We start from the raw sequence: 9,490 nt of genomic DNA on the forward strand, positions 1-9,490 counted from the left end.
CCCGCCCCATCCCCATCCCTCCGGCTCCGGCGCCGCCGGGGGAGGTCCCGTCCAGGCCGCCCTCCGCTGTCCTGCCCGGAGCCACCGCGGCGGGGCGCTGTGGAGGGCGGCGGGGCCGGGCTCGGTTCCGGTGCCCGTTCCGGTGCCGGTGCCGGTACCGGGGGCACAGCCATGCTGAGCCGGCTGGGAGCGCTGCTGCAGCAGGCGGTGGAGACGGTGAGTGGGAACGGGAACGGGAACGGGAACGGGAACGGGGGGTTCTGAGCGTCCCTGACCCCGGCCCCGGTTGTGCGCAGCGGGAGCCCAGCGTGGACCTGCTGGAAGCCTTCACCGAGCACTGGAAGGGCATCACCGGCTACTACCTGGAGGCCACGGGTGAGTGGGGTGGGGGGAGAGGGTCCCTGTGCCCTGGGATGGGGTCTGTGTGGCGTGGGAATAAAGTCCTGTGGCGTGGGAACGGGGTCTTTGTGCCCTGGAAGGGGGTCCCCATGCCCTAAGAGGGTTCCATAGCCTAGGAATAAGGTCCCTGTGCCCAGGAGGGGGTCCTGGTGCCCTGGAATGGGACCCGTTGGACTGGGACGCATGCCCTGGTTGGCACCCTGTGCAGCAGCAGGGCACCGTGCTGATCCTAGTACAGTGCAGCTGACCTGGCGGGGGGGGCTTTGGCATGGGACACCCAGGAGGATTTATCCAGCCGGGTGCTTGGCCTTGTGCGGCCCTGACCCCCCCCCCGCACACCATTGGGGTCAGCATGAGGGATACTGTGCTCCTGGGAACACATCCCTTTGGGAACACGCTGCTTTGGGGGGCACCAAAAGCAGGGCCTGGGGAGCTCCGTCCCTTTCCACAGCAGGGTCTCAGTCGTCCCCGCTCGGCGCCCACATCCCCCCCTCCTCCCGGTGGGGGTCCGGGGCTGGCAGTGTGCAGCTCGCACCGGGACCGGCCGCTCCGTAGGCCAGGAGCGGAAGGGGAAGCCGGGAGCCCATCCACACATTGCCATCTAGCGTCGCTCCCGCCATGGAGCGGGAGTCTGGGCCGGCACGGGTTGGGAATACTGCCCCGGGTTGGGATCTGGGCCCCCCCCAGTGCATGGCTCCCGTTGCCTTGGGGGACACACACACACCACAGCGCCCAGTTCCTGCGCCCGCAGACGAGAGCATCCCGGCCAGGCAGACGGACATCCCCTGGCGCCTCAGGCAGATGCTGGACATCCTGGTCCATGAGGAGAAGCAGTTCCCAGCGGGAGAGGCCGGGCCGTGCCTCGAGTACCTGCTGCAGCACAAGGTGCTGGAGACCCTCAGCACGCTGGGCAAGGCAGAGGTGGGTGCACCAGCACGGGGGGGCTGAGCCCCCTGCACAGCAGCACCCACTGCCCTTCCCGGCTGCTTTGCATGGTGCTGCTCTGGCCCTTTGGTTTTGTAGCTCTTCCAGCTGCACAAGGGGTTTGTGGAGTGGGACCTTGGGATGCTTGGCTTTCCTAGGGGCATTGCTCAGTGTAAGATCCCCATTGGAATCCTTTCTGCTGCTCCTCCAAATGGCTCTTGCTCCCCATCCCATTCCTGCCTGCACAAGAAGGGTGTTTTTCACACCAGCAACGTGTTTGCTTCTGGACACCTCTCCAAGTAAACACTGCCCAAAACATCAGGATTACAGAACAGTCTGGGTTGGAAGGGGCCCCCGAAGGTCGTTTAGTCAAATACAGCAACTCCGATCTTCTTCTGTTGCTAATAATAAGTTGGCTCCGTATAAATAGCTTTTTATTCATACAATAGCAGCTGCTGAGCTTCAGGAACGTGCTGCTCCTTCCGTGGCTGGGAGGGTTTGGGTTTTTGGGGTGCTGGGCTTTAACATTGTAGGAAAAGGGAAATAATCCCCTTGGGATAGCTCAGTGTAGAGGAGTTCAGTTCCCAATTGCTGAAGGGAGTCAGGGGAAGGGCCGGGGGGGGGGGGGAATGGGTCCTTTTACATCATTCTGGGGGAGCAAAAGCAGGGTCTGTGCTGAGGGTGTTGGTGCAAGCCCCCTGTGCTGGCTGTTGGGTGACTCTGCGGACGAGTGGGGGTGATGACAGGGGAATTGGGGTATGCAGGCAGGTAATGGGGCCCTTGCTGATGCTTGTCCCCATCTCCCCCTCAGTACCCGCCCGGGATGAGGCAGCAAGTCCTCCTCTTCTTCAGCCGGGTGCTGGGGCAAGTGCAGCACCCGCTCCTGCACTACCTCAACGTGCACAGGCCGGTGAAGGTGAGCCCTGGACGAAGCAGCGGTGGCACCGGCGGTGGCAGTGCTGGGGCCGCCCAGATCCCTGCCCGATGCTGCTCACGGTAACGGGGCAGGGTGGGAGAGCACCCAGCACCCAGCACCCGCTCCGTGCCCCGCAGAAGCTGCTCCAGCTCAGCGGTGACCGCCTGGGCTCTGGCTTGGAGAAGGAGGAGGTGCAGTTTGCGGCCGTCCTCTGCGTGAAGATCAAGCAGGATCCCACACTGCTGATGTACATCCTGGAGGTGAGCAGCCCCTGGGCGTGTGGGGCCGTGTAGGGGGTCATCTGTGGGGTTTATGAAGCTTTTCCACACGCTTTGCAGCTCCGTCCCCGCTGCACAGCTCCTCGGGGTGAGGGGGATGCATGCGGTGGCTGTGATGCTGTTCCTCTCCAGGGCAAGAGCATCCCGAATGGGACGACAGCCCGGGAGCTGCCAGCCATGGAAGAGGGTACGGAGCATCCCTCTGGCCCTGCCACGGGCTCCCCCTGTGCCGAGCCCTCCCCACCACGGAGGGACCACAACCTCATCACATCCCTGGTGGGGCTGTGCAAGAGCAAGGTACAGAGAAAGGGCTGCAAGGAGGGGCCGTGGTGCCTGTGACCGCGTGATGCTGCCTCTCCTCCTCCTCCTCCTCACAGAAGAGCCGGGTGGCGATGAAGGCTCGGGAGAACCTGCTGCTGCTGGCAGGGCTGGCTCAGGAGGCAGCTGCCACCTGCCTGGTGCGGAGCAGTGCCCTGTGCCCGCTGCTGACCCAGCACCTCTGTGACCTGCACAGCGCCGTGCCCGCGGGCACCGACCCCGCCGACGTCCTCACCATGGAGAGGATGAGCTGGAGGTGAGGCGGGTGCTGGGTTGGGGGGGGTGTCCCCTGGCACCCTCAGGGCGCTGCTGCAGCCCCGCGTGCTGTGCCCCGCGCAGGTCGCAGGGTGCTGGGGATGCCGCGTTCCCGGGGAAGGAGAGCCTGGCTGCCTTCCTCGGCTGGCTGGATTACCTCGACGAGCTGGTGCTGTGCGCACACCCGGTAAGGAGCACCCGGCTGCTCGCTCTGAGCCGGGGCAGCGCCGTGCCGGTGCCAGGCTCAGCCCCTGCCCTCGCTGCAGGTTGTGGCAGAGGCTGTCGCCGAGGCCGTGGAGGAGACGTTCTTTCAGGGCACCCTGCGGCCGCAGCTCCTGCAGATGTGAGTGTCCGGGTGCAGGGGCTGGAGCCGGGTGAGCTCCGAGGTCCTGTCCAGAGCAAACCAGGCTGTGTTTCTGTGACCCCTGTGGGGCTGGGACCGCGGGGTCCCTGCTGCGGTGCCCCCCCAGGGCACCCTCCCGCATCCCTCCCGTCCCGCAGGTCCGAGGTCGCGGTGCTCAGCGCCACGGCCATGCTGGTGTGCACCGTGCGGCAGGTCCGAGCTCCCGCCCTGCTCCGGCACCTCGTGCTCTTCCTGCTGGGGCCAGACCAGCACCCAGAGACCCCGGGGGATGCCCCCCACTCCCTGCGCACCCACCTCATCGACCGCTGCAACCACCTCTGCGACGAGGTGAGCCCCATCCTGCTGGGGCGCGGGCGGTGCCGTGGGGCTGTGCCGACGTCCCCTTTGCTCCTCACGCCCCAGATCAGCCTGGCCAGCCTGCGGCTCTTCGAGCAGCTCCTGCAGAAGCCCCACGAGCACATCACACACAACCTGGTGCTGCGGAACCTGGAGGCCAGGGGGTACCTGCAGCGAACCCCCCTTGTGCCCGAGGAGCGCGGAGCCCCCGAGCTGGAGCACGAGGAGGATGGGCTGTGAGTGAAGGGGAGCGGGGCAGGGTAAGGTGCGAGCCCCGCTCCGCCCACCCTGCTGACACCCCTGTGCTGGCCCCGCAGCGACCTGGAGGAGGATCCGTACTTCACCGATGGATTCCCAGGTTCCAGCTTTGGGATGGTGAAAAAGCTTCCCTCAGGATCAGCCCCATCAGGGAAGGGGCAAGTGAGCGAGGTGGTGAGCAGGTAGGGATTCCCAGGGGTTCTCCCAGCATGGGGGGCCTGCATCCTTCTCCCCATCCCTCTCCCATCACTTCCAGCTTCCTCTGCCTGGTTCCCGAGGAGGCAAAGACCTCCTCGTGCATGGAGGAAGGCGGCTACGACACCTACGTGCACGATGCGCTGGCAATGGTGAGTGTCTGGGGGGGCCCATGCCTGGAAGTGCTGTCCCCACTCTGGATCCCACCCAGCATCACCCCCCCCACCAGGTCCAGGCGTGCCGAGACAGCGTAGCCCCGTGGGGGTGGCCCGGGGCCCCCAGTCCCCTCGACTCCTGCCACCCCGAAGTGGTGTTTTATGAAGGTCACTTCCTCAAGGTGCTGTTTGACCGGATGGCGCGGATCCTGGACCAGGTAGAGGGTGCCAGCAGGATGCTGGGGGTGGATCTGGTCCCCACCATGCCCTGCGTGTCCTGTGGGGGTTCTCCAAAGGGCTCTCCAGGCTGATGGAGCCTCTGTCTTGGCTGGGGTTGGGGGTTGAAGAGAAGATGCTTTGGCTGTTGCCATGGAAACCACGTTGGATGGGGCAGCCCTCTTTCCCAGCATTCAGGACCTCCACAGTGGGAGTAAAGTCACCAAGAGCATCAGTGGTGTCCACAGCCACCGTGGTCTTCATCAGGGACTGTAGCGATAGGAAAAGGGGTGATGGGTTCAAACAAACAGGGCAAGTTCAGGCTGGAGATAAGGCAGAAGCTCTTCCCTGTGAGGGTGCTGAGGCGCTGGCACAGGGTGCCCAGAGAAGCTGTGGCTGCCCCATCCCTGGCAGTGCTCAAGGCCAGGTTGGACACAGGGGCTTGGAGCAAGCTGCTCCAGTGGAAGGGGTCCCTGCCCGTGGCAGGGGTTGGAGCTGGAGGAGCTTTCAGGTCCCTTCAACCCAACCCATTCCAGGATTCCGTGGTTCCATTGGTGGGGATGGGCTCAGGTCCCTGTGGGGGGTTTGATGACAACCAGCCCCTGCTGAGCACCCCCCTATCCCCAGCCCTACAGCCTGAACCTGCAGGTGACCTCGGTGCTGTCTCGCTTGGCCGCCTTCCCTCATCCCCACCTGCACGAGTACCTCCTGGACCCCTACCTCAGCCTGGCCCCTGGCTGCCGCTCGCTCTTCTCCATCCTCGTCCGGGTAACGCCTCTGGGGTTTGGGGACACGGGGACCCCCCCAAGACGGGAACTGAGTCTTCTCCCACCCTCCCTGCAGGTGATCGGGGACCTGATGCAGCGGCTGCAGCGTGTGCCCCAGTTCAGGGCTAAGCTGCTGCTGGTGCGGCGGCAGCTCCTGGGGCAGGTGACAGGAGAGCAGTGAGTGCTGGGGGCACCACGGGGGGAAATGCCCCTTGGGGATGTTTTGGGGGTGTTTTACCCCACATCCCTCCCCATCGCTTGTGTCCATCCCCCCCCCAGGATGGACCACACGATGCTCTTCAAGGGGGTGGTGGTGCTGGAGGAGTTCTGCAAGGAGTTGGCTGCCATCGCCCTGGTCAAGGGGCCACCAGAAGGGCCCCCCTGAGCTGCAGCTCCCCGGACCCCCATCAAGCACCCCCTTTCTGGCCAGGCTGCGCTGGCCCTACGTGGCACCGCGGGAAGGGCACTGGGGAGGAGGAAGAGGAGGCTCTGAGTCCTTGGCCAACACGGAGGTGCTGATCCCCAGCACCGGGCTCACCCCTTGGGGTGCAGGGTGCCCCTGCACTGCGCTCCCTCCTGGGTGGTGGGGTCCTGCTCCCCCAGCCTCAAGCAGGAGGATGGGCTGTGCGGGCTCGGTGCTGTTCTCTCTGCACGGGGCGATGCCTCGGCTGCAATAACTCAATCGTGTCCCCATGGGGTGTGTGGTGCTGTGTGTTTGTGGCTCCTGCCTGGCAGGGTTGGTGCACCCCAACCCCTGCTCAGGGTCCCCTGGGTGATGGGACTCTGCTGTAATAAAGCTGTGAGCGTCACACGCTGCGTCCCTTTGATCAATACAGCGCTGTCCCCCTTCCCAAGAACCCCCAAAACCCAGCTCCGCGCTCGCCATCCCCAACCAGATCCAGCCAAGGGTGCAAGCAGCAGCAGCAGCAGCCGGGTTTATTTCTGCTGTGGCTGGCGCTCAGCACCCCAAGCCCAGGACGCAGAACCACGTCCTGCCCCAAACCACCCCCTGGGGCTCTCCGCAATCAGGACCCCCGCTGCCGGGGCTCAGCTGCGCACGGGCACCGCGGCGCGGAGCCGCTGCAGGATGCGACCCCTCAAGCCCTGCTCCTCCACGTGCCACCAGCGGAACGCGGCGCTGCGCGGCGCGGGGGGCTCAGCGCCGGGGCTGCCGGGCGCGATGCTCAGCACCACGTTGAAGCAGACGCCATCGGCCCCCCCGGCGCCCCCAGCGCGGTGCTGCAGCCCCAGCAGCCCCATGGGGCCCGGGGGGGGCGCGGGGCTCAGGCAGCTCCGCAGCAGCCGCAGCACGGGCACCCGCAGGCCCCCGCGCAGCTCGGCCGGGGACGCGCCGCAGCCAACCAGGGGCAGGCGCGGGGGCCCGGCCGTGCCCAGCAGCACCCAGAGGTCCCCGGCGGCGCCGGTGCAGGCGAGGAGCAGGCGCAGGCAGAGCCGGGCGCAGGGCAGCTCCTGCGGCAGCGTCGGCGGGTGCGCGGGGCAGCGGCGGAAGCGCGCAGCGAGGTCCAGCAGGGGCAGGATGTCGGGGGCGCGCAGCGGCAGCGCGCGGGGGTCCCCTGCGCACCACGCGGCCTGCAGGGACTCAGCATCGGCCTCCGCCAGGGTCTTCAGGGTCCCGCCTGCAGGAAGAGACAGCGATGTCCTGGGGTGGCGATGGGGGGGGGGACACAGCGGGACCCCAGCACCGGGCTGTGGGGTCTCAGAGCCCGGGTACAGGGTGGTGGGGGCAGCCAGGCATCGTCATGGGGATGATGGGGGGCACTGGGACCCCAGCACGGAGCTTTCCGGGGTGTGCCTGTCCTGGTGATGGTGCTGGCAATGGACAGCGATGCCCTGGCACAACACTGGCAGGGGACACTGGTGCCCATCACTGGGGTGGCAGGGGCTGATGATGATGCCCTGGCACGAAGGTGCCGGAGGACACCGGTGACCTGGCACAGGACTGGCTGGGGATGCCGATGCCCGGCACAGGACTGGCTGGGGATGCCGATATCCATCACAGGGCTGGCTGGGGGACCCCACTGCCCCAGCACAGGGCTGGCAGAAGAGCCACGTCCTTCCCCCCATCCCCAAGGCACCGTCACGCACCGGTGGGGCGCGCAAGGAAGGCAAAGCGAATCCAGGCCGGCCCCCGCTCCTCCAGCGCCAGCAGGGTGAGGGGTTCACACTCCAGCCCCGTTTCCTCCTTCACCTCCCTCCTCATGGCAGCCACGATGCTCTCACCGGGCTCCATCCTGCCCGCAGGCAGGTACCACTTCCCGCGGCACTCAGGCTTGGCCTCCTGCACCAGCAGCACCCGGTCCTGCAGGGATTGAGAGGGGTCAGTGGGCTCCAGCACCCATGGATGGGGGTCCTACAGGGCAGGGGGGGCGGGCCTCACCTCTTCATTGAAGAGCACTGCCAGGACGACGTAGCAGATGTTCTTCCCCAGGCAGATGGGGCTGGTGGGCTCGGGGGGACCCTCAAAGCTGCTCCCCACCTCCCACCCGCCGCCATCCAGCACCGCATCCAGCTCCGCCACCGGAGCCTCCCCCATGAGCACCGCAGGCCGGCTGGGCAGGTGGGGAGCACAGGACCCCCCCTTAGGGGGTAGCAGGGTGCTGAGGTGGGGAGGGCACCCCCCAGACGTGCAAGCGAGGGGGTGGGGAGCCCTGGCGCTGGAGGGGATGGTGAGGAAGGGGCTCCGGTGACTGCGGGGGGCACGGGGATGTGTAATGCAGGAAGGGGTCCCCCGGCTGGGGGGTGCTGCTGGGGAAGGGCTTGCTGGACTGAAGGATGTGGAGGGGGGCATAAGAGGGGAAGGATCTGCTGGGCTGGGGGGTCACGGGGCAGGGGAAGGGCTCAGTGGCTTTGGCGATGTGGGGATGGGGGCAGAAGGGAAAGGGCCGGCTGGACTGGAGGACCCCCAGAGGGGCGCAGCAGGGGCTGTATGGGGGGAAATAGTAGGGGAAGGGGTCGCTGTGCCTGGGGAGGAGGCGGGGGGGGCTGCGGTACGGGAAGGGTTTGCTGGACTGGGGGAGGCATGGGGGGGCAAGGGACGGGAAGGGCTGGCTGGGCTGGAGCGGGCTGTAAGGGAAGAGCTGGCTGGACCGGGGGATGGCGGGGGCGCTGCGGTACGGGACGGGCTGGCTGGACTGCGGCGTGGCCGGGAACCTGAAGTACGTGAAGGGCTGGCTGGACTGCAGGAAGCAGGGGGGCAGCGGGCGGCTGGACTGCGGGATGCTGAGGGGCAGCGGGCGGCTGGACTGCGGGATGCTGAGGGGCAAGGGGCGGCTGGACTGGGGGATGCTGGGGGGTACGGGGCGGCTGGACTGCGGGATGCCCGGCGGGGAGCTGGGGGGACTGGGCCAGGGCTGCGGGGGCCAGGGCGTGCTGGACTGCAGGGGGCTGCAGGGAAAGGATGGGGTGAACAGGGGGAGCTGGGGGGTGCAGGGGGGCGAGGTGGGCTGCAGGGTGATGGGAGATGGGCTCAAAGGGGGGGCGTGCCAGGGACAGTTTGCAGGGTGCAGGAAGGGAAGGGTTTGGGGCGCGCGGTGCAATGGGGCAAGGTTTGGGGGGGTTCAGGGTGCAATGGGGCAGCGTTTGGGGTGCTGCAGCGTGCAACAGGGAAGGACCCGGGCTGCGGAGTTCAACAGAGGAAGGATTTGGAGTGCAGGACGCAGAAGGGAAGGGTTTGGGGGGGTTAAGGTGCAATGGGGCAGGTTGGGGGGGTCAGGGGTGCAATGGGGCAGGTCTGGGGGGGGTTAGGGGTGTAATGGGGCAGGTTTGGGGTGCAATGGGGGGGGAGAGGTGCCCCTGGCGCGCCGCAGCCCCCCCCTCCCGGTGAGCCCCTGTTCCCGCGCATGCACCGGGACACTCACCGCGTCACCGGCCCCGCCCATCCCGCTCGCCGCTCATTGGTTACGCCTTAACGCCAGCTCACTCCCGATTGGCTGGTTGTGGCGCCACTTCTCGCGCGGCCGCGGGAAAGGGTTTGGTCTTAAAGGGGCCGGGAAGGGGCGTGCGAAAGGGCGTGGCGAGGGCGGGGCCCGTGGCGCGGTTCCCATCGCGTTGTGCCCGTTGCCGGGTGCCCGTCGTGCAGCGGTGACTCC

At 67.1% G+C, this 9,490-nt stretch overlaps 2 protein-coding genes across 5 annotated transcripts; one reads left to right on the top strand and one right to left on the bottom strand.

The window, feature by feature from the left end:
• The first annotated feature begins 46 nt into the window (after positions 1-46).
• On the top strand, positions 47-5,907 carry FHIP2B (FHF complex subunit HOOK interacting protein 2B). Of its 4 annotated transcripts, none has more exons than XM_061472590.1 (17): positions 47-216; positions 297-375; positions 1,151-1,320; positions 2,135-2,239; positions 2,377-2,499; positions 2,650-2,814; positions 2,895-3,091; positions 3,175-3,277; positions 3,357-3,433; positions 3,592-3,781; positions 3,857-4,026; positions 4,108-4,230; positions 4,305-4,395; positions 4,473-4,616; positions 5,242-5,382; positions 5,458-5,558; positions 5,661-5,907. In XM_061472590.1, exons 1-17 carry the CDS (start codon positions 172-174, stop codon positions 5,764-5,766), a joined length of 2,130 nt encoding a protein of 709 aa, XP_061328574.1. In that variant the 5' UTR covers positions 47-171; the 3' UTR covers positions 5,767-5,907. The 4 variants fall into 4 exon arrangements, with proteins under 4 accessions (XP_061328574.1, XP_061328577.1, XP_061328576.1 ...); XM_061472593.1 differs by having other exon boundaries at positions 142-216; positions 1,201-1,320; XM_061472592.1 differs by having other exon boundaries at positions 150-216; positions 1,174-1,320.
• Positions 5,908-6,300: 393 nt separating this feature from the next.
• Positions 6,301-8,740, bottom strand: NUDT18 (nudix hydrolase 18). Its single transcript, XM_061472594.1, has 3 exons — positions 7,780-8,740; positions 7,488-7,701; positions 6,301-7,018 (listed from the first exon to the last, which is right to left on the bottom strand). Exons 1-3 carry the CDS (start codon positions 8,188-8,190, stop codon positions 6,429-6,431), a joined length of 1,215 nt encoding a protein of 404 aa, XP_061328578.1. The 5' UTR covers positions 8,191-8,740; the 3' UTR covers positions 6,301-6,428.
• Positions 8,741-9,490: the final 750 nt, after the last annotated feature.

The sequence above is a fragment of the Pezoporus flaviventris genome, unplaced genomic scaffold (assembly GCF_033815535.1).
Source record: "Pezoporus flaviventris isolate CSIRO_AGI_PZ_B2104156 unplaced genomic scaffold, CSIRO_AGI_Pfla_v1 ptg000071l, whole genome shotgun sequence".
Taxonomy (NCBI): Eukaryota; Metazoa; Chordata; class Aves; order Psittaciformes; family Psittacidae; genus Pezoporus; species Pezoporus flaviventris.

Bases quoted from the DNA above. Each gene is read 5' to 3' on its own strand.
- NUDT18 (XM_061472594.1), bottom strand. From the start codon at position 8,190: ATGCCCCCCTCCACATCCTTCAGTCCAGCAAGCCCTTCCCCAGCAGCA. The intron at 7,702-7,779 runs GTGAGGCCCGCC...CAATCCCTGCAG, and splicing joins CAGTGCTCTTCAATGAAGAG to GACCGGGTGCTGCTGGTGCA. The intron at 7,019-7,487 runs GTGCGTGACGGT...CTCTTCCTGCAG, and splicing joins CTTCCTTGCGCGCCCCACCG to GCGGGACCCTGAAGACCCTG.
- FHIP2B (XM_061472590.1), top strand. From the start codon at position 172: ATGCTGAGCCGGCTGGGAGCGCTGCTGCAGCAGGCGGTGGAGACG. The intron at 3,434-3,591 runs GTGAGTGTCCGG...CCCGTCCCGCAG, and splicing joins CGGCCGCAGCTCCTGCAGAT to GTCCGAGGTCGCGGTGCTCA. The intron at 4,027-4,107 runs GTGAGTGAAGGG...CTGGCCCCGCAG, and splicing joins GAGCACGAGGAGGATGGGCT to CGACCTGGAGGAGGATCCGT.